The sequence below is a fragment of the Pipistrellus hanaki genome (assembly GCF_964339955.1).
Source record: "Pipistrellus hanaki genome assembly, chromosome: 1".
NCBI classification, from domain to species: Eukaryota; Metazoa; Chordata; class Mammalia; order Chiroptera; family Vespertilionidae; genus Pipistrellus; species Pipistrellus hanaki.
The window spans coordinates 97,425,251-97,449,752 of NC_140503.1; the positions used below are offsets into that span (position 1 = coordinate 97,425,251).

At 40.4% G+C, this 24,502-nt stretch overlaps 1 protein-coding gene across 4 annotated transcripts in view; it reads left to right on the plus strand.

The window, feature by feature from the left end:
* Positions 1 to 24,502, plus strand: part of PTPN9 (protein tyrosine phosphatase non-receptor type 9) — a 94,326-nt gene that overhangs the window by 18,546 nt on the left and 51,278 nt on the right. For all 4 annotated transcript variants that reach the window (XM_084905905.1, XM_084905904.1, XM_084905903.1 and 1 more), the window contains exons 2-3: positions 6,676 to 6,819; positions 21,562 to 21,651. In XM_084905905.1, coding sequence (XP_084762031.1) covers positions 6,676 to 6,819; positions 21,562 to 21,651 — 234 coding nt within the window. The remainder of the gene's footprint in view (positions 1 to 6,675; positions 6,820 to 21,561; positions 21,652 to 24,502) is intronic.

Genomic DNA, 24,502 nt, shown 5'->3' on the forward strand with positions numbered 1-24,502 from the left:
GCTCTCTTCCCCCACAGTAAGTCTTTTATTGAATCACTTTATTTAGGTATTCAGTGCAGGGTGACTGCATTTTTTTGCATGGTTGTCCTGTACAGAGTTGTTTATTATAATGAAATATAGTCTCTAGTCAGTTTGATTTGTTAAAAAACACTTGTGGCCCAGTCAGCATGGCTCAGTGGTTGAGTATTGACCTATGAACTAGGAGGTCACAGTTAGATTCCTGGTCAAAGCACATGCCTGGGCTGTGGACTCAGTCCCCAGGGTGGGGTGTGCAGGAGGCAGATGATCAAGGATTGTTTCTCATCATTGGTGTTTCTATCTCTTTCTCCCTCTCTCTCTGAAATAAATTTAAAAAATATTTGAAAACAACTACAACAAAAAACTGTTCAGGATGGCAGTGTTAATCCCCAGAGCTGCCAGTGTAGTCTGTAAGTAGGGACAAAGATTTAAAGGTGGGAGCAGGAGAATATATACTTCTAGAGCTAGCTTATTCTATATTACCCCAGAACCCTGACTGAGAAGGTGTTGTTTCTTTAGACATCTTTATTTTGCAGTTTAACACATATTAGAAGTTTCTAATTTAAATCTGTGCTTTTGGATAAAATGGATTAGAGAGATTGAATTGCTATAGGCTAACAAGTAGCAACAGAGGTCACTTGATTCTGAGGAACTCTGTTGAAAGAAATTTTAGTGTGAAATGAGTGGAGTAAAGACAAAAAGAAAATCATTCAGAGATGACTTCCACATGCCAGGTACTATGGGAATGCTTTTCTATTCTCTCTCTCTCTCTCATATATTTTTATTGCTCTCAGAGAGGAAGGGAGAGGGAGAAAGAGATAGAAACATCAATGATGAGAATCATCGATCGGCTACCTCCTGCATGCCCCTACTGAGGATCGAGCTTGCATGTGCCTTTGGTTGCAATCAAACCCAGAACCTTTCAGTCCACAGGCTGATGCTCTATCCACTGAGACAAACTGGCTAGGACTATCTTTTTAAAAAAGTATTTTTTTGATTTTTTACAGAGAGGAAGAGAGAGGTATAGAGAGTTAGAAACATCGATGAGAGAGAATCATCCATCAGCTGCCTCTTGCACACCCCCTACTGGGGTTGTGCCCACAAATACGGTACATGCCCTTGACCGGAATCGAACCCGGGACCTTTCAGTCCACAGGCCGACGCTCTATCCACTGAGCCAAACCGGTTTCGGCATAGGACTATCTTTTGTCTCTTCAGGCCTTATCTTTTCAGATGAGGAAATTGAGGTTTAGGTTCAGAGAGGTTAAATGACTAGCCCAAATATCACAGCAGTAAGAGGATGGTTTTTGCTGAGCCCCAAACTAGTTAGTCTACTACACTTATTCGTTGGTGGTTAGGGGATTGATACCCAGGAGTTTATGTCAAGAACAGGCTGGGGTGTGGCAAACAGCGATGGCTGCCGTCAGCCTTCTCTGCCCTGCCGGGGTTTCCAAGACCCTGTGTCCCTGCGACTCAGCGCAGTAAACAATGATTGCTGCACGCACCTCTGCAAGAGAGTCACCCTCACTTCCGGACCTGGTGGCCAACTTCTCTCCATAGGCATCTAGGTCCCTCACGTGACCTTGTTTCTTCGGGTTGAAAAAAAAGCCTGGCGTCTAGGTGCCCGCCACCAGCCCGATTCGCGTGCCTCCGTACCTAGGCTTTTCAGCTTTTCAGCGCTTGCGCTCCTTTCTCTTTCAGCCAGCCTTCCCGTGGTTTTGGGGGATAGACATCCTATATATTAGTTGTAGTTTTGAAATTGTTGTGCGAGGCAGCAGACCAGTTGTTTATATACGCCGTCGTCTTGGTTTCTTCCCAAGAACAGGATTCTTAAGCCTGACTCTTCCACTCTCTTCCACATTAACTAGGAATACAGGATTTAAGGTACTAATTGTGGAACTGAGTGTGCTAGAACATTTTTCTTGACCTTTTTGGGACTTTGATATAACATGAAGACTATTATGTTGTTGGTATTATTTCTCCTATATTATATTTCAACACCAGAGGATAGTGTCCAGGGTATAATTCATTCAATTGACAGATTTCTAGAGCAGGTTCTCTAGTAGCTTTTTCCTTATGTCCATAGTTAAGAAATTTGTCTTATCTACTTAAATATGATATAATTACAGTAAGCTTTTTACTAAGCTAAAACAAATCTTACCTGTACCTGAAAAGCTGGTTGAGGAGGGTTGTAAGTGCTAATGTTAGTTTTTCTGTACATCAGCTCAGACCTTTTCCCAAAGGAAGACCAAAGCTGATTGAACTGTGACCACTACTTAGCTGCCAGGTATTTAACCACTATGGTTATTCAGAAGCCTAGATAGATTCAAACCATTGACCTTGAGTTTTGTAAGCTAAATATTCTAAACCTTTTCCTAGTTAGGAAGATAAAATCTGGCTGAGCTTAAACCTTTTCAGAGAGACCCCCACCAGGCCTCTAGTAGCTAAATAAATACATATTTTGGCTCATTCTTTCTTTCACCAGGAAATACACTGAATATTGAGTTCAGGAATTTCAGTTATCCCTTCTGAAGAGTTTGTTCCTCACTCAAATATCTGGGACTTCTTTTCTGGTAACCTACAACTTGGTCTATACTTACTGGTTGTACAAAATCCATGTGTAAACAAAAGGAAAGATCTGAGTAACTCTGGAAAAAGGCTGTTGAAGATGAGAGCATCTTTTCTGACTTCTCTAAGAGGGATTGGAATGTATAGGATGGTGAATCTGAGGTTGAGGAGAGCAGGCGGTATGTGTGTTTGTGTGTGTATTTGTATCTGTAAATATCACATCGCTGTTTACTGTACACTGTATTCTCTTCATGCAAGACCTAGTCAGGCAAAATCAGGAGAAATTGTTCCCTTGTTTAAAGCCAAGAATAACATTCTAACCAGCAGAGGACAGAGGTCAGTTTAAGGCAAAGCTCTTGGGATCTACAGGACATTAAGAACCTTGAAAGATCTGAGTTTAATAGAAGGAAGCCAATATGTACTTTGAAGTAAGTGTTTGAAACATGTATGTCTCTATTGGAGCATGGCTTATTTATGAAAAAATTAATAATTGTCATAACAGTTGGATATGTAATGAGTTCATATCACCTCCTGGTCATTTAACTATATATTTATTTCTCTCCTGCCTGCATATTGACTTGTCTATTGTTTTTGTTAGAAAAAGAGGAAAATAATATTCTACCAATATTCTGGTGTTTTATTCTTCAAAGCAGCTCCCGAAATACTCGGGAGAGGGCTAGAGTTGAAAGAGGATATGTTAATTAAAAAACACACACCCTTTACAAAATCTCCTGGGGAAATTCCGAGCTGGCTGAAGTTTTGTTTCTGGGATATTTCTGTGCCTACTTCTCTTCTTTTTCCATTCCGTGTTTCCTCATTCTGATGCTGGCCACTCACCCCACCATGGCTACTCAAACTATTTTCTGGGGGAACATTCTAAGTTTGTCCTATTTTCTTCTCTGGGACTCATTTCTCTGGTCTAGCTTGAACTGCTTCTAGGCCTAAGTGAACATCTGAAAGCATTCCTTCATGGCATTTATTTCTTGGCTCACTTTATGCACTTTGCCTGATTTGTTTTGCTTCTCTCCTTTTTCAGTTATGTTGCCTTGCTTGGAAGATTCTAAAGCTCAGATGCAGCCTCTGTCCTCTTAAATTTCACTCTGGTTTTATAAAGTGCCTTTTTTCTTCCCTATAAATTGGGGGATGAATAAATCAGGTGCTCTGTAGTGAGGGATTACTAACTCTCCTGGGACTCTAGTTTGCTACTTGTTTAAACACATATTTAGCAATTTGGATTGTATTTGCATGCTAGAACTAATTGCCAAGACTCTCAAAATAGGTGGTTGTTGTTACTTTTTCTCCCCTTGTTTTTTGAATAGAAAATTTAGAGGTAAAAAGAACTACCTTGTCCAAGATCATACAGTACATTGGTCTTAAAACTTTTGAAGCACACCTCATGTTTTTATTCCTTATACTTCTTAGCACAACTATTAGCAATAGTTAATAAATAACATAATCTTTTATTGTTTTTGTACAGAGAGGAAGGGAGAGAGATAGAGAGCTAGAAACATCGATGAGAGAGAGTCATCGATCAGCTGCCTCTTGCACACCCCTCACTGGGGATATGCCCGCAACCAAGGTACATGCCCTTGACCGGATAAATAACATAATCTTATATAAAAAGGTAATATGCAAATTGACCATCACACCCTTGCACAAGATGGCCACCCCATGTGGTTACAAGATAATTGCCTCAAGATGGCTGGCAGGGGAGGGTAGTTGGGGGAGACCAGGCCTGCAGGGGAAGGCAGCTTGGGGGGACCAGGCCTGCAGGGGATGGCAGTTAGGGGCAACTGGGCCAGCAGGGGAGGGTAATTGGAGGTGACCAGGCTGGCAGGAGAGGGCAGTTGGGAGCAACCAGGCCAGCAGGATAGGGCAGTTAGGGGTAATCAGGCTGGCAGAGGAGGACATTTTGGGGCAAATGGGCGCCAGCAGTCCATGATTGTGAGAAGGATTGGGCCTAAACCGGCATTCAGACTTCCCCTGAGGGGTCCCAGATTGGAGAGGGTGCAGGCTGGGCTGAGGGATCCCCCCCTCCAGTGCATGAATTTTGTGCACCAGGCTTCTAGTCATATATAACAAAAACCTAAGTGTCCAACTGTTCTTTTGACCATTGGACCAGTCGCTATGATGGTTTAGCTTGCTCCTGTGGTCCAGCTGATCAGGACTGGGCGAGACAATCAGGACTGGGTGAGATGGGCCAGACACACCCTGGAGCCTTCCAGTGGTCCCTCCCTAGCTCCTATGTGCGATGTCCTGTTGTGCCCTGGTGGGGTCCCTCTGCCTGGCCTGCACCCTCTTGCAATCCGTGACCCCTTGCAGGATGTCTGCAGGCCAGGCCGAGGGACCCTCACCAGGCCTTGAGGAGCTAAATAAATACATCTTAACTGTGGGTTGATTGTTGATCAACTAAATTTTAGAATTCTCATCAAGTTGATCACCTTTTATTTATTTTTTAAAATATATTTTATTGATTTTTTACAGAGAGGAAGTGAGAGATAGAGAGCTAGAGACGTCGATGAGAGAGAAACACCGACCAGCTGCCTCTTGCACACCCCCTACCGGGGATGTGCCCACAACCAACGTACATGCCCTTGACCGGAAACGAACCTGCGACCTTTCAGTCTGCAGACCGACGCTCTACCGCTGAGCCAAACCGGTTTCGGCAAGTTGATCACCTTTTAGACAAATATGTGAGAAAAGTGTTTGGATGAAAGGGTCTGAATAACTATGCAGAAAAGGTTTAGGAATTTAGAATATTTGTGAAAAAAATCCCCATGTAAATACTATTCTGAATGAAGAAACAGAAAGATAGCATCGCTAGAGTGGAAATTGGTTAAAAATGTAAGGAGAAATAGGGTGAAAGAGGCTAAAAAATATGGTATAATGAAGAGATTGGAACAAATAGGCATCTTGACAGCTTGTTATCATACAGTGAAAATGAAAAATTTTCATCCTTCTCTACCACTGTCCCTCTCCCAAACCACTATCCAGAGCAGCTATTAATGACTTTTTGGGCACTAGTGTCTGGTTTTGGGCTGCCATGTGAAGCATGAAGAGGTCTGTGGGGTCAGTCAGCTGCAAAGAACAGTTGTCCTTTTGATTTGTCAAATTCTTATGTTTTGTTGCTCTTAAATAGTACTGCCATTTTCTTTCTTTTTCTTTTTTTTTTTTTTTCTTTTACAAACCCTTGTGTCGAGGGCTGACTTTCAATAGATCGCAGCGAGGGAGCTGCTCTGCTACGTACGAAACCCAGTACTGCCATTTTCAATGTATTGTACTGCACATTGTGCAGTAACCCTTTAGAGGGCCCATCTAACTTTTTAAAAAAATATATATTTGTACTGCTGAAACCAGTTTGGCTCAGTGGATAGAGCATCGGCCTGCGGAATGAAGGGCTCCAGGTTCGATTCCGGTCAAGGGCATGTACCTTGGCTATGGGCACATTCCCAGTAAGGGGTGTGCAGGAGGCAGTTGATCAATGTTTCTCTCTCATTGATATTTCTAACTCTCTATCTCTCCCTTTCTCTCTGTAAAAAATCAATAAAATATAAAAACAAACAAACAAAAAAAACCCCCAAAAAACATATTTGTTCTTATTTCAGAGAGAAAGGGAGCGGGAAAGAGAGATGGAAACATCAATGATGAGACAGAATCATTGGCTGCCTCCTGAACTACTGGGAATTAAACCAGCAATCCAGACATGTGCCCTTGACTGGAAAAAAAAATGGGACCCTTCAATTCACAGGCCAACACTCTATCCACTTAGCCAAACCAGCATGGGCCCATTGAATTTTTTAACTTAAAAAACAAAAACAAAAAACAAACTGCTGTTTTTTTGTTTTGTTTTGGGGACAGTTGTTTGCATCTCATTTGGGATCCTTGTCTCCTCATCTGGCCTCATTCAATTGTACCAATCAATTTTTACTATTTCTGTTTTCAAACTTTTGTCTTCACTGGCTTCCTGTAGTAACCTTTGGTTTCAGACCTGCTTGGGGGAAAGATTGATTGTTGTTGTTTTTTCTTGTTTGTTTTTGTTTCAGTAAATAAGTTCTCTACTTATTATTCTTTATCTTCTTTGTTACACAGGCCACCAAGCAATTTCTTGAAGAGATTAACAAGTGGACAGTTCAGTACAACGTTTCTCCTCTCTCTTGGAATGTGGCTGTAAAGTTCCTCATGGCTCGGAAGTTTGATGTGCTCCGCGCCATAGAGTTGTTCCACTCCTACAGGGTATGTAGCTCAGGATGGACCAGACCTGCTGCAGCTTGGCTCTCTTGTGTTGCTATTTTCTCTGCCATGCTTTTCAGACAGTGGTTCTGAGTGTTTCCCCCACTCTCATAAAAGTAAACAAACAAACAAACAAACAAACAAATAAAAAGTGCGTCAGTATTCAAGAGCTCTACCATGGGGTCGGAGAATCCTTCTAAAGAGATATCTTTCTAAATTTTTTTTTTTTTTTTTTTAAAGGAGGGGGAAGCACTAGGATTGGTTTAATTCTAAAGCTCAAGTAGGCCTATTTTATGGACATCTCCTTCAATATTCATTAATTTATTCAACAGAAATTTACTGTATACCTGATATATTCCAGACAGTAAACAAACAATTATAGAAGTGTTAGGATAGGGCAGTACTAGGTTCTGTGGAAGCCTTCCTGAAGGAAAAAAGACTTCTAAATTATGATCGAAAGAATAAATAGGCCCTAGCTGGTTTGGCTCAGTGGATAGAGCTTCGGCCTGTGGACTGAAAGGTCCTAGGTTCAATTCTGGTCAACGGCACATGCCTGGGTTGCAGGCTTGATCCCCAGTATGGACTGGGCAGAAGGCAGCCAATGAATGATTCTCTCTCAACATTGATGTTTCTCTCTCTCTCTCTCTCTCTCTCTCTCTCTCTCTCTCTCTGTCTCTCTGTCTCTCTGTCTCTCTGTCTCTCTCTCTCCCTTCCTCTCTGAAATCAATAAAAATATATTAAAAAAAAAAAAAAAAAAGAATTCATAGGGCCCTGGCTGGTTTTCTCAGTGGTTGGAGTGTTGGCCCACAGACCAAAGGGCCACTGGTTTGATTCCCAGCCTAGGGCACTTACCTCAATTGCTCATTTGGTCCCTGGTCCAAGTTAGGGCACAAGAAGGAGGTAACCAATCGATGTGTCTCTCTCCCATCAATGTTTTTCTCTCTCTCTTCCTCCTATACCTCCCTTCCAATCTCTCTAAAAAAGTAAGTCAATGGAAAAAATATCAAGTGAGGATTAAAAAAAAAAATTAAGAAGAAGAATGAATAGGAATCAGGGAAATAAAGCTTACAAAAGTGTGGCATAGAGAACAGCAAGTTTCAGATACCCAGAGAGAAATTGAGCTGAGCAAAAACACTAAGTGGGAGTAGGGATATCACAAGAGTTTGAGCAACAAAGGTAACAAGGCCAGATATGGGAGTGTCTATCTGCTTTTTTTTTAAGGATAGAGAAATTCATTGAAGGTATAAACAGCAGAATGACTTGATCAGATTTGTATTCTGGAAAGACCTTTCTCACTGTACTCTAGAGAATGGATCATAATGGTCATAATGAAGACAGACCAAATTAAAAGGCTCTTCTTATACTTATAGGAAAAGAGATTATTGTGGTATCTTCAGGTGTAGTGTCAAGTGGGCAGATTCTAGAAATAAGATTGGTAGGACAGTGTTGCTTAAACTGGTGTGTGAGGCAAGAGGAGACTAGGGTTCTAGGTATCTGCCTTGGATGACAGGGTACATGGTGGGGGCATTCACTAAAATAGACACTGAAGGGTGCAGGTATATGGACAGAGAAGGTCATGAGTTTAGTTTGGCCATGTTAGTTTGTAGTGCCATTGGGATATCTAAACAGACTTGTCCTCAAAGCAGTTGGAATATGCATTTAGAGTTCAGAAAAGAAATCTGGATATAAGTAGAGTTTTTGAAGTGGACCAAAGTGGAGCTGAATCTTGGAGCCATGAGAATGGGTGAGGTCATTCTGGAGAGTGTGAGGAATAGGAAGACATGTAGGGCAGAATCATCTCAGACTTTTTGCTTTTCTGGTTGAAAAGTTGTTTTTATAGGTTGAATTTGAATGCTTTATTTAAGCTCCACATAAGCAAATCCTGTTCCACAGGGGTTATTTTCTGCATAGCAGCTCAGCTGTTCCTCACAGCCAATAGTCCTAGGGGTCAGTTCCTTTCAGTGACACTAATAATAATCAAGGCTCAACTGCAACAGGACAGTGGACACAGACCACACAGGGGCGCACTTAGAGTGCCCAGCTCAGGTGCCTGAGGAGGGTGAGCCACTGGGCCCTACAGTACACCTATTATACAAGGCCACTCTACCAATTCCAGGAGACATAGCAGCTCTACCTAATACATAAAAAAAACAAACACAGGGTAGCAGCCAAAATGAGGAGACAAAGAAACATATCACAAATAAAAGAAATAGAACCATGCTTATAAGGTTACTCAAGGATCTTCATGAGATTTTCAAGAATTTTAGTAAGAATTTTAAAGACATAAAAAAGGACCAGTCGGAAATTAAGGATAAACTAACTCAAATAAAGAATCATTTATAGCCTATGGGCATGGCTCAGGTTTGATTCCTGGTCAGGGCACATGCTTGAGGTTGTGGGTTCAATCCCCATTAGGGGCATGCAGGAGGCAGCCCATCAATGATTCTCTTCATTTATGGTTCTATCCCTTCTCTGAAATCAATAAAAATATATTAAAAAATAATAATTTACAGGGATTCAACAGTAGAGGATTCTGAGAATCAAGTCAATGATTTGGAATAAGGAAGCAAGAAACAACTAATTGGAAGAGCAAAAAGAAAAAGAATCCAAAAATATAAAGTTAGTGTAAGGAGCCTCTGGGACAACTTTAAGCATACCAACATTCGCAATATGTAGGTACCAGAAGGAGAAGAGAGAGCAAGATATTGAAAATCTATTTGAAGAAATAATGGTACAAAACTTACCCTACCTGGTGAAAGAAATAGACTTACAAACACAGGAAGCACAGAATCCCAAACAAGAACCTTGCCCTACCTGGTTTGGCTCAGGGGTTAGAGCATTGGCTTGTAAACTGAAGAGTCCCAGGTTCAGTTTTGGTCAAGCGCACATACGAGGGTTGTGGGCTCAATCGCCAGTAGGGGGTGGACAGGAGGTAACCGGCAACGTTTCTATCTCTCCCTCTCCCTTCCTCTCTCTGAAATCAATAAAAATATATATACAAAAACAAACAAAAAAAAACACACAAAAAGACAAAACAAAAGAAGAACCCAAAGAGGCCCACACCAAGACACATCAAAATTAAAATGCCAAGGGTTAAAGACAAAGAGACTATCTTTTTTTTTTTTTTAAGTGCTGTGCATTTAAATATATATTTTTTTAAATTAGTTTTTCAGAATTTTTTTTAATATGTTTTATTGCTTTTTACAGAGAGGAGGAGAGAGGGATAGAGAGCTAGAAACGTCGATGAGAGAGAAACATCGACCACCTGCCTCTTGCACACCCCCCACTGGGGATGTGCCCGCAACCAAGGTACATCCCTTGACTGTAATCGAACCTGGGACCTTTCAGTCTGCAGACCGACGCTCTACCACTGAGCCAAACTGGTTTTGGCTAAATATTTTTGTTTTTTTAAAATATATTTTATTGATTTTTCAACGAGTGGAAGGGAAAGGAATAGAGAGCTAGAAACATCGATCAGCTGCCTCTTGCACACCCTGCACTGGGGATGTGCCCGCAACCAAGGTACATCCCTTGACCGTAATCGAACCTGGGACCTTTCAGTCTGCAGGCCGACACTCTATCCACTGAGCCAAACTGGTTTTGGCTAAATGTTTTGTTGTTGTTGTTGTATTTTTATTGATTTCAGAGAGGAAAGGAGAGGGAGAAAGAGAAACATCAATGATGAGAGAGAATCATTGATTGGCTGCTTCCTGCAAGCCCCCTACTGTGGATTGAGCCTACAACTTGTGCATGTGCCCTTGAACCTGGGACCCTTCAGTTACCAGATCGATGCTCTAGCCACTGAGCCAAATCATCTAGGGTCAAAGAGAGAATCTTAAAAGCAGCAAGAGAAAAGCTGTCAATTGCCTACAAGAGAGCACCCATAAAACTGTCAGCTGATTTCTCAACAGAAACTATACTGGCCAGAAGGGGGTGGCAAGAAATATTCAGTGATGAATAGTAAGATTCTACTAACAAGATTGCTCTACACAGCAAAGCTATCATTCAGAAATGAAGGGTCAGATAAAGAGCTCAAGCCTAGTGGTCAACTCCTCACATCCATAAGTGACACATTTGGGAGGCTGACTCAGTGAGCACCAAAGCCCCACTGAAACAAGGCCTGCACCATAAGCATGTCTCCAGTGCAGCAATTCTTCCATTATAGACACAGGTCCTCACAGCCAATTGGCCTGGAGGTCAATTCCTCCCAGTGTACCAACAGCAATCAAGGCTTAACAACACCAACACTTTGTACTCAGCCCACAAAGGGGTACACCAAGAGCAACCACCTTGGGTGATTGGGGAAGCTGAGCTACAGGCCCCTATAAGTCACCTACCACACAAAGCCACTCCACACAGGGAGGCAGCCAAAATGCAGAGACACAGAAGCATGTCACAAATGGGAGAGATGGAGGAAAGAAAACTACTGGATAACACAGAGTTCAGGATCACATTTATAAGGTTATTCAAGAATCTTCTAAAAACCGCTGAGAAACTTGATGAGACCTTCAAGGACCTTAATGAGAATACCAAAAAATGGAAAAGGACCAGTCAGAAATTAAGCATACACTGTCTGAAACAAAGAATATACAGAAACTCAACTGTATATCAATGTACCCTAAGAGCCAAACCAAAAATCTGGAATATAAGGAAGAAAAAATCACCCAACCAGAGAGGCAGAAAGAAAGAAGAATCCAAAAGTGTGAGGATAGTGTAAGGAGCCTCTGGGACAGCTTTAAGCATACCAACATCCGGATTTTTGGGGTGCCAGAAGAAGAGAGAGAGCAGGATATCGAAGGCCTATTGAAAGAAATAATGACAGAAAACTTTCCCTACCTGGTGAAAGAAATAGACTTACAAGTTCAGGAAGCGTACAGAAGCTCAAACAAGAGGAATCCAAAGAGGAACACACCAAGACACATCATAATTAAAATGCCAAGGGCAAAAGACAGAGAGAATCTTACAAGCAGCAAGAGAAAAACAGTTACCTACAAGGGAGTACCCATAAGACTGTCAGCTGATTTCTCAACAGAAACAATGCAGGCCAAAAGGGAGTGGCAAGAAATATTCAAAGTGATGAACAGCAGGAACCTACAACCAAAATTACTCTACCCAGCAAAGCTATCATTCAGAATTGAAAGTCAGATAAAGAGCTTCACAGACAAGAAAAAGTTCATCAACACCAAACTAGAATTACATGAAATGCTGAAGGGTATTCTTTAAGAAGAGGAAGAAGAAGAAAAGGTAAAGGTAAAAACTATGAACAACAAAAAGACATCAGCCAAAGCCGGTTTGGCTCAGTAAAGCATTGAACGTCGGTCTGCGGACTGAAAGGTCCCAGGTTTGATTTCAGACAGGGGCATGTACATTGGTTGCGGGCACATCCCCAGTGGGGGGTGTGCAGGAGGCGGCTGGTCGATGTTTCTCTCTCATCGATGTTTCTGGCTCTCTATCTCTCTCCCTTTCTATAAAAAAATCAATAAAATATATATTTAAAAAAAAAAGACATCAAATACATACCTACCAACAAGTGAATCTAAAAATCAAGAGAATAAAAAAATCTGAAGAACAGAATAGAGTGGTGAATATAATGGAATCAGGGACATAGAAAGGGAGTGGACTGACAGTTCTCGGGGGGAAGGGGGTCTGAGGGGTGTGGGAAAAGATTGGACAAAAATCTTACACCTATGGATGAAGGCAATGGCAGGTGGTAAGGGCATGGGGTGGGTTGGGGAATCAGGTGGAGGGGAACTAAGGGGGTGCAGGGAGAGGAACACCTGTAATAATCTGAACAATAAAGATTTATTATATGTTAAAAGAAAGAAATCTAATGATCAAAATAAACTGATGAATAAAATAGAACCAGAGGCATGAAAGCATGGAAATGACTGATGAATCTCAGAGGGAAGGGGGGGTGGTGGGGACGGGAAGAGATTAACGAAAGATCTTATGTGTGGACACACAGAGTAGGGTGGTGAAGGGCTGGAGTGGGAACTGTGGAGGGGATAATGGGGGGTGGGGTATGTGTAATACTCTCAACAATAAAGATTAAAAAAACACAACACCACTAAAAATAAAAAACAACATTTATGAAACTTTGCAAGCAATCAAGGCTTTGTGTATTTGAAAAGCCACCAAGTATCTGAACGACATCACTTTACAGAAGCAATATGTGCCATTTTGTTATTGTGGTGCAGTTGGTAGGTGTGCCCAGGCCAAACTCTATTTAGGCCACTCACCCTGCTGGACACAGGGTGAGTGGCCTAAATTGAGTGCTAGATTTCTGCTTAAAAATGCAGAGTGATGCTTCAGGGTTTAGCTGTAGATTCTCTGGTCATTGAGCACATCCAGGTGAACAAAGCTCCCAGGATGCAGCACAGAACTTACGGAGTTCATGGCAGAAGAACCCATACACGAGCTCTCTCGGCCACATTGAGATGATCCTCACTGCAAAGGAGCAGACTGTTCCTAAACCAGAGCAGGAGGTTGCACAGAAGAAACTGAAGGAAGAAAAATGTATGGCCCTGGAGTAAATTCAGCATAAAGTAAATACTAAGAAAAGTTAAAACAGCCGAGACCGGTTTGGTTCAATGGATAGAGCGTCGGCCTTGGGATTGAAGGGTCCCGGGTTCGATTCTGGTCAAGGGCATGTACCTTGGTTGCGGGCATATCCCCAGTAGGGGGTGTGCAAGAGGCAGCTGATCGATGACTCTCATCGATGTTTCTAACTCTATCTCTCTCCTTTCCTCTCTGTACAAAATCAATAAAATAAAATAAAAATTAAAAAAAATAAAGAAAAGTTAAAACAAAGAAACAGACAAACAAAACAGAAAGAAACTGGTCGTGGGAAATGATGTCATGGTAGCTGTTGTTGAGGATATCAAAGATCAAAGGGAGGGGTGACTTGTTTTTAAATTGATGAGAGACAGAGAGAGAGAGAGAGAGAAACATTTATTTGTTCCAGTTACTTATGCATTCATTGGTTGATTTTCCTGTGTGTCCTGACCAGGGATCTAACTTGCAATCTTCGCATATCCGGATGATGCTCTAATGCTCTAACCAAATGAGCTATCTGGCCAGGGTGAGGGGTGACTCTTATTTACAACAGGATAAGCCTGTGCCTGGAATGTATATGAGGATGTCTGCTCCCAGACCCTTTTGGGTACATATTTTAATATCCTGGTGCAATATCTGTGCTGCTACATATTTAAGAACTTTGACTCTGACACTAATAATACACACTGATTGGTCTCAATCAAGATTCCTAGTGATTCAAAGAAAACTATTCCATCCAAGAGACTGATAAGGTGTAATTGGATAGGAATTTTGATAAAACTCAGTTGTCCTGGAAGAGGGTTGAAAAGGAATTTATGGTTTGGTTAGTTGACTTGTAAAGTCTCTTATCTCTGAAATTGGGTGATTACATAAAGCTGTCCTAGATATACAGTATTTTTTTTTTTTTTAAATCTTTATTATTGCCGATGAGATGGTAGTGAGGCCAAAACCGGTTTGGCTCAGTGGATAGAGCGTCGATCTGCGGACTGAAAGGTCCCTGGTTCTATTCCGGTCAGGGGCATGTACGTTGGTTGCAGGCACATCCCCGGTAGGGGGTGTGCAAGAGGCAGCTGGTTGATGTTTCTCTCTCATCGATGTTTCTAGCTCTCTATCTCTCGCCCTTCCTCTCTGTAAAAAATCAATAAAATATATTTAAAAAATTTTTTATTATTAAAAGTATTACATATATCCCTTTATTTCCCCTATCAACCCCCTCCAGCCCACCCAGTTCACCACAGCAGGCCCTCACCACCCCACTGTCTGTATCCATGCATATATGCATTCAAGGTCCATGGTTGATTACCTCCCACCCACCCACCCTCCCCCACTTTCCCTACAAGATTTTGCCTTCTATTCCATGCTTCCATGTCTCTGGATCTATCCTGTTTATTTTGTTACTGATTCCATATATGAGTGAGATCATGTGGTACTTGTTATTTTGCTGATTTATTTCACTTAGCATAATACTCTTCAGGTCCCTCCATGCCGTCTTAAAGGGTAAGAGATTCTTCTTTTTTACTTCTGCATAGTATTTTATGGTATAAAATACTTTTTTATCAGCTTTTTTATCCATTCATCTACTGATGGGCACTTGGGCTGTTTCCAGATCTTAGTCATTGTAAATTGTGCTGCTAAGAACGAAGGGATGCATACATTCTTTCTGATGGGTGTTTCGGGTTTAGAATTGGGATCATGGTAAAATGGAAGTTCCATATTTAATTTTTAGAGGAAACTCCATACTGTTTTTCATAATGGCTGCACCAGTCTGCATTCCCACCAGCTGTGTACTAGGGTTCCTTTTTCTCCTCATCCTTGCCAGCTCTTGTCATTTGTTAATTTAAAAAAAAAAAAAATATATATATATATATATATATATATACACACACACACACACACACACACACACACACACACATATTTCAGAGAGGAAGAGAGAGATAGAAACATCAATAATGAGAAAGAATCATCGATCGACTGCCTCCTGCACACCCACTACTGGGGATCGAATCCACAACCTGGGCATGTATCCTTGACCTGAACCGAACCTCTGGGACCCTTGAGTCCACAAGTCCACTGCTCTATCCACTTAGCCAAACCAGCTAGGGCTGTTCATTTGTTGATAGTAGACATTCTGACAGGAGTGAAGTGATACCTCATTGTCGTTTTAATTTGCATCTTTTTGATGATCAGTAATTTTGAGCATTTTTTTCTCTTGACCATCTGTATGTCCTCTTTGGAGACGTGTCTATTTAGTTTCTTTGCCCATTTTTTAGTTGGATTGTTTGTCTTCTTTTTGTTAAGTTGTATGAATTCCTTAAATATCCAAAATATTTAAGGAATTCATATTAATGAATTTAATTAAATATTTTGGATATTAACCTTTTATCAGATGTATCATTGCCAAATATGTTCATCCATGTAGTGGGTTCCCTTTTCATTTTGTTGCTGGTTTCTTTTGCTATGCAGAAACTATTTTGATATAGTCCTATTTGTTCATTTCTCCTTAGTTTCTTTTGCCCTAGGACAGAGGTCGGCAAACTCATTAGTCAACAGGAGCCAAATATCAACAGTACAACGATTGAAATTTCTTTTTAGAGCCAAATTTTTTAAACTTAAACTTCTTCTAACACCACTTCTTCAAAATAGACTTTCCCAGGCCATGGCATTTCGTGAAAGAGCCACACTCAAGGGGCCAAAGAGCCGCATGTGGCTCTTCGAGCCACAGTTTGCCAACCACGGCCTAGGAGATTATCTGTAAACATTTTGCTAGGAGAGATGTCAGATTTTGCTGCCTGTGGTGTCCTCTGGGATTTTTGTGGCTTCCTGATTTACATTGAAGTCTTTTATCCATTTTGAGTTTATTTTTCTGTATGGTGTAAGTTGGTGATCTAGTTTCATTTTTTTGTATGTATCTGCCCAATTTTCCCAGCACCATTTATTGACTGTCTTGAGTCCATTGTATGGTCTTGCTTCCTTTGTTAAATATTAATTGAGTATAATGGCTTGGATTAATTTCTAGGTTACATTGATCTATATGCCTGTTCTTGTGCCAGTACTGGCTGCTTTGATTACGGTGGCATTGTAGTATAACTTGAAGTCTAGTATTGTGATTCCTCCAACTTTGTTTTCTTTTTTTTTAAATAAGGGGAAGATGAATTTATTTATTTTATTATTTAAAAAATATATATAATTAGCCAAAACCGGTTTGGCTTGGTGGATAGAGCATCGGTCTGCAGACTGAAAGGTCCCAGGTTCAATTCCGGTCAAGGGCATGTACATTGGTTGTGGGCACATCCCCAATGGGAGGGTCTGCAAGGGGCAGCTGGTCGATGTTTCTCTCTCATCGATGTTTCTAGCTCTCTATCCCTCTCCCTTCTCCTCTGTTAAAAATATATATATATATATATTTTTTAAAAAGTATATATATATAATTTATTGATTTTTTTTTTTTTTTTTTTTTTTTTTTACAGAGAGGAAAGGAGAGGGATAGAGACTTAGAAACATCGATCAGCTGCCTCCTGCACACCCCCTACTGGGGATGTGCCTGTAACCAATGTATAGTTCAATTCCTTGGCTGGAATCGAACCTGGGGACCCTTCAGCTTGCAGGCCGACGTTTTTTGTTGTTGTTGTTATGTTTTTTTTTTTTTTTTTTTAATTTAAATCAATCTTTATTGTTCATATTATTACAAAGGTTCCTCATTTCTTCCCCCTTCCACCAGGTTCCCACCCCACCCTCTGCCCGCTCCCCATCCCCCATTGCCCTCATCCATAGGTGCAGTTTATGTTCAGTCTCTTCCTCCCTCCCTTTCCCCGATAGTAAATCCCTTTTCAGATAGTAAATCAGTTACTTAGCATTTTCTCATATCAATAATACCTCCACATGCCCAAAGATACACTTCACACAAAAGACATTTCCAAATAGGTCAACCAACCTCATCCAGGCCCCGCACAAGGCACTCACAGATCAACACCCCAGCGCTATACTAACTCAACATATCCAGATCTAAGCCTTCACCACTTGATTCAGCAGACCCTCAAGTTCCCGCAAAAGTTTCCAGCCATGTCTGAGAGGCAGCCTTGGGGCGGGGGCAGGCGAGGAGCAAGCTGTTCAGGGCCTGGCTGCTCCGGGCCTGGCCTCTGTTGCTCTGGTCTGTTCCACAACCAGCTGCTCCGGGTCTGGCCACTGCTGCTCCCGGCCTGGTTGCTCCGGGCTTGGCTGCTGCTGCTCCGGGCCTGGCCGCACCCAACCCGGGTGCTCTGGGCCCGGCTGCTCCGGGCCCGGCCGCTCTGGGCCTGGCTGCTCCCAGCCTGGCAGCTGCTGCTCCAGGCCTGGATGCACCCGACCCGGCAGCTCCGGGCCTGGTGCAGGCCGACGTTTTATCCACTGAGCCAAACCGGTTAGGGCCTTTTATTTTATTTAAATTCTTTTTTCATTTTCATTAAATTATTATCTCTGTACATATACCATTGCCCCCCTTCCAGATATGTCCTCTATCCCCAGAGTTTTGTGTCCATTGGTTATTTTTCCTAATCTGATTTCTGTGGCTAGAACTTCCAGTACTATGTGTAATCAGAGTGGTGAAAATGGACAACCCTGTCTTGTTCCTGTTCTTAGGGGAAATAGTTTTAATTTTTTCCCTTTGAGAATGATATTGGCTGTAGGTTTGTCATATATGGCCTTTATCATGTTGAGATACTCTTTTTATTCCCACTTTGCTGAGAGTTTTTATCAAAAATGGGTGTTAGATTTTATCTAATACTTTTTCTGTGTCTGTTGAAATGATTATGTGATTTTTTTGTCTTTTGGTTTGTTTATGTGATATATCACATTTATTGATTTGTGAATATTGTACCAGCCTTGCATCCCTGGAATAAATCCCACTTGGTCATGGTCTATGATCTTTTTCATATATTGCTGGATCCGATTTGCTAATATTTTGATAAGAATTTTAGCATCTATATTCAGGCATATTGGCCTATAATTCTCTTTCTTTATTAGTGTCATTATCTGGTTTTGGAATTAGGGTAATGCTGGCCTCAAAAAGAGCTTGGAAGTGTTCCTGCCTCTTGGATTTTTTGAAATAGTTTGAGGTGTATAGGTGTTAGTTCTTTGAATGTTTGGTAAAACTCCCCTGTGAAGCCATCCAGATTTAGGTGTTTGTTTGCTGGGAATTTTTTTGATTACTGCTTCTATTTTATCAGTTGTTATTGGTCTATTCAGGTTTTCTGATTATTCCTGACTCAGTTTTAGGAGATTGTAGTTTATTTGTCTATTTCCAGGAATTTGTCTATTTCATCCACATTGTCCAGCTTTTTGGCATATAGTTGTCCATAGTATTTGCTTAAAATCCTTTGTATTTTTGTGGTCTCAGTGGTTACTGCTCCATTTTCTTTCTGATTTTATTTATTGAGGTCCTCACTCTTTGTTTCTTGATAGTATGGCTCAGGTCATCAATTTTGTTTATCCATTCAAAGAACCAGCTCTTGGTTTTATTGATTTTTAGTTTTTGTTATCTATTTCTATTCTAATCTTTATTATTTCCTTCCTTCTTCTTACTCTGGGCTTTTCTTGTTCTCTTTCTAGTTCTTTTAATTTTAGGGTTAAATAGTTTATGTTTATCCTGTGTTTGTTTTTAAAAATATATATTTTATTGATTTTTTTACAGAGAGGAAGAGGGAGGGATAGAGAGTTAGAAACATCGATGAGAGAGAAACATCGATCAGCTTCCTCTTGCACACCTCCTACTGGGGATGTGCCCACAATCAAGGTACATGCCCTTGGCCAGAATCGAACCTGGGACCTTTCAATCTGCAGGCCGACGCTCTATCCACTGAGCCAAACTGGTTTCGGCTGTCCTGTTTTTTTGAAGTAGGCCTGTAGTGCTACGAACTTCTCTCTTAGGATTGCTTTTGCTGTGTCCCAGGTGTTTTGTGTTGTTGTGTGCTCATTTTTGTTTGTTTTCAGGAGTGTTTTGATTTCCTTATTGATATCATTTAATAATATGCTATTTAGCCTCCATGTGTTTGAATGTTTTGACTGTAATTGATTTCTAATTTCATTCCACTGTGATCAGAGAAGATGCTTGATGTGATTTCAATCTTCTTGAACTTTTAGAGACTTATTTTGTGTCCTGACATGTGGTCTGTGTTTTTGAATGATCCTTGTGCACTTGAAAAGAATGTATATTCTGCAGCTTTGGGGTGAAATGTTCTATAAATGTCAATTTATTCCATTTGAGCCAGTGTTTCCTTTAGAAATTATTTGTGTGGAAGATCTATCCAATGAAGTCAGCAGGATGTTAAAGTCCCCTACTATAACTGTAATATTGTTGATGTCTCCCTTAAAGTCCTCTAGGAGTTCTTTTTAAAATATATATATGTATGTATATGTGTATATATATATATATATATATATATATCTGTATATTATTGATTTTTCACAGAGTAGAAGGGAGAGGGATAGAGAGCTAGAAACATTGACCAGCTGCTTCCTGCACACTGGGTTTCAGCATGGTCTGGGAAGTTCTTTATCTCACCGTCCACTTTGAATGATAGTCTTGCTGGATATAGTAATCTTGGTTTCAGATCCTTGCTTTTCATTACCTTTAGTCTTCATGCCATTCCCTTCTGGCCTGTAGTTTCTGATGAGAAATCTGGTGTTAGCCTTATGAGAGCTCCTTTATAGGTAACAGTTTGCTTTTCTCTTGCTGCCTTTAAGTTTTTTCTTTGCCTTTAACTTTTTTCATTTTAATTAGGATGTGTCTGGTCATGGAACTGTTTCAGTTCTTCCTTGAGACTATGCCTCCTGAATTTGTGTGACTTTTTCCTTCTGCCATTATTTCTTCAAACATGTTGTCTATTTCTTTCTCCCTTTCTGTCTCTTTTGGCATAGCTATTTAAATATTGTTACATTTCATGTTGCCTCACAGACCCCTTAAGCTGTCCTCCTGTTTTTATTTTTTTGGTTCTCTGATTGGGTGATTTTTTTCAATCCTGTTTTCTAATTCAGTGATTCGATCCTCTGCTTCCCCTAATCTGCTGTGTATTCCTTCTAATATGTCTTTTATTTTTGCCATTTCACTTTTTATTTCTGTTGTTATAGTTACTACATCTTTCCTCATGCTATTGTGCATCTTATCATCATTATTCTGAACTCTATATCAGATAATTTTCTTACCTCCATTTCATTTATATATTTGTCTGGACAATTTTCTTGTTCTTACATTTGGGGGTTGTTTCTTTGTATCTTCATTTTGGCTGCCTGTTTGGGTTTGTGACTATTTATTAGTTCTGCTACACTAACTTCTAGTGCAGGATAGTGTCAAATGCTGTTTCTGATTAATTCAATCATGCAAAGACTCAAATCTTCCAGAGATCTCCACTTCCTACAGGCTGATAGGATTCTGTCTTGAATAGTCTAAGTAATCATGCACAGGTGTGGTGAGAGTTTTTTCAACAGGGTGGGGCAATTGCTTCTGCCTGGAGGCTGTCATATTCTGTCTCCTATCAGGCCTCAAAATTTCACACCTCGGGGCAAGGTGTTTTCCAATATGTTGGGTCAGCTTTCTTCCCCCCAGGCAAAGCTGCCTTTATAGCAGATATCTGTGTGAGAAAGATGACTCAGCCCAGGAAACCAGTGTGCCTGCCTTCTGAGCTTTAACTCCAGAGCCCTTAATCCTGGCTTCCGCCCATATAGCTCCAGTGCACTCTTCTCTCCCTCTTCCAGAATACAAGGTGAATGGCTACACACTAAATTTTGTGCTTTGACCCTTTAAGAGGTTGCCTGCTTTCTAGCCATCTCTTCCTGGCAGACAGAAACCCTTGTCTTCCATTGATTTATTCTGGAAGGTTTTTTTTTTTTTTTTTTTTTTTTTATTGTATTGTAGTTGTAATTCCATTTTGTTCCTAGGAGTGTGTCCATGCATCACTAACTTACTCTGCCACCATTTTTAATCTCTTAAAAATTAAAAAAATTATGTATATATTTTTTTAGCAAGAGTGGAAGGGAGCTGGAGAGAGAAACATTGATGTGAGATGAGAGTGAAACACTGATAGACTGCCTCCTGCATGATCTTTACTGGGGAACCTTTTGGTGCATGGGACAACTCACAACCCAACTGAGCTACACTGACTAGGGTGCATAGTACAAGATTTTAATATTAATTTATCTTGTGTGCTTTATTTTTAGGAAACAAGAAGGAAGGAAGGCATTGTGAATCTGAAACCTCATGAAGAACCTCTCCGTTCTGAGATTCTTAGTGGAAAATTCACCATCTTAGTGAGTCTTCTTGGACCCCTCTTGTAATGTCTCATTATTTCTTTTTGTAGCTGTTGTCCTCTTTGGACTTTGTTGCTGCATACCTTATCCCGAATCTAGAGAGTTTCTACAGTCAAGAGCAGATGTAAAGCAGTTGTGCAGTGTGGCATAAAATTATCCGAGAAATAATTGAAATGATTGAGAATCAGTTGTACTGTAGATTTAGAAAAGTTGTTTTCATTGGTCCATAACAGTCAAGGCCTTTGGAATGTGCATATAATGTGTCAGAGACCAGTTCTATGTTATTGAAAGCAAGCTCTAATTAGAAATTATAGGTCCTGCTTTGTGCTCCAGTAGCAGGACCAGGCCTCCTGACTAGCCGGAGAGAGAGAGAACTACATAACCAGACATCTGGAGAAGAGAGACTTGGGCAGACAAAGGAGCAGCCCACATATGAAAGAAAATCAGACATCACCAGAAAAGGAAGTAAACAAAATGGAGCCAAGCAACCTGTCAGAGAAAGAATTCAGAGAAATGGTCATAAGTTGGATGAAAAAAAATGGAAGACAAATTCGACAATATGAGTGAGAACCAAGAAGAAATGAAAAATGACATCGCTGCTATAAAGAAAATATTAATAGAAAGCTTCAAGAGTAAACTAGAAGAAACTGAGGACTGCATCAGTGTGTGAGTAGAAGACAAGGTGGGGAAAAATACCCTAGTAGAGCAGCTTCTAGAAAAAAAATTAAAAAGCAGAAGATCCTCAGGGAACTTTGGGAAAACATAAAACAAAACAACATCCGCATAATAGGGGTTCCAGAAGGAGAGGAAACTGAGCAAGGAATAGAAAACCTGTTTGAAAAAATAATGACAGAAAACTTTCCTGATATAGGGAAACAACAACAATAACAGCACAAATCCAAGAAGCTCACAGAATCTCAAGCAAAATGAACCCCAACGGACTGGATAAAAAAACAAGACCCATATATCTGCTATCTACAAGAAACCCACCTCAGAAAAAAAGACGCACACAGACTGAGGGCGAAGAGATGGAAAATGGTTTTTCAGGCCAATGGAAATGAAAAAAAAGCTGGGGTAGCAATACTTATATCTGACAAATTAGATCTCAAAGTGAAGGACATAACAAGAAATAAGGAAGGCCACTTCATAATACTAAAGGAAGCAATCCAACAAGAAGAAATAATTCCGGTAAACATATACACACCCAATACAGGAACACCCAAATACATTAAAAAAAAAAAACTGGAGGATATCAAGGGAGACACTGTCGGCAATGCAATCATAGTAGGAGACTTTAATACCCCACTATCATCATTGGACAAATCCTCTAAACAAAAAATCAGCAAAGAAACATTAATCCTAAATGACTCACTAGACCAGATGGAATTAAGTGACATCTTCAGAACATTTCACCCCAAAGCCACAGAATGTACATTCTTCTCAAGTGCACATGGGTCATTTTCAAAGATAGACCATATGTTGAGTCATAGGCAAAGTCTCTTCAAATTCAAGAAGATAGAAATCATATCAAGCATCTTCTCAGACCACAGTGGCATAAAACTGGAAATCAACTACAATAAAAACAATCCAAAGAAATCAAACACATGGAGACTAAACAGCATGCTATTAAATAATGACTGGGTTACCAAAGAGATCAAGGAAGAAATAAAAAACATTATGGCAACAAACGACAATGAAAACACAACAATTCAAAATCTATGGGACACAGCAAAAGCAGTCTTGAGAGGGAAGTTCATAGTTCTATAAGCCTACTGCAAAAAACAAGAAAGAATGGTAATAAGTTACCTGACTCTACAACTCAAAGAGTTAGAAAGAGAACAACAAGAAAAGCTCAGTGTAAGCAGAAGGAAGGAAATAATAAAGATCAGAGCAGAGATAAACAACATAGATACCAAACAAATCATACAAAAGATCAACAAAACCAAGAGCTGGTTCTTGAGAGAATAAATAAGATTAATGAACCTCTAGCCAGGGTCATCAAGAAGCAGAGAGACCCATTCTTCCTGGCAGTTAGTGCTGAGAGTGCGGAGTGTGTGCTCCGGGCTCGGAACACACATTTATTATTAAAAAAATAATAATAATAAATCTAAGATAACCTTTTAAAAAAACACACAAAAATTTACAAAAAGTTTGTGTCTCCAGCTGAAGCCGGTTTGGCTCAGTGGTAGAGCATCTGTCTGTGGACTGAAAAGTGCCAGGTTCAATTCTGGTCAAGGGCATGTACCTTGGTTGCGGGCACATCCCTGGAAGAAATAAAAGGAGGTGTGCAAGAGGCAGCTGGTCGATGTTTCTCTGTCATCGACGTTTCCAGCTCTCTATCTCTCTCCCTTTCTCTCTGTTAAAAATCAATCAAATATATTTAAAAAAAAAAAAAAAAGTTTGCGTCTCCTCCCGCTGGAGACTTTTTTTTCCTTTTCCTTTTTATGAAATAACTCAGTGAAGCCAAAACCGGTTTGGCTCAGTGGATAGAGCGTCAGCCTGTGGACTGAATGGCCCCAGGTTCGATTCCGGTCAAGGTTATGGGCACATACCCAGTAGGACGTGTGCAAGAGGCAGCTGATCAATGTTTCGAACTCTTTATCCCTCTTCCTCTCTTTAAGAAATCAATAAAATACATATATATATATATATATATATATATGTAAAATAACCCGGTGAATCTACAGGCAGCAAAATCTCAGACATATGCCAAAAGAACTTCCAACATTTATAGGCAACTTATACAATTTAATAAAAGAAAGATAAATGTTCCAATAAAAAATGGGCAACGGACCTAAATAGAATCTTTTCGAAAGAAGACAAGGAAGGTCAAGAGGCAGGTGAAAATATG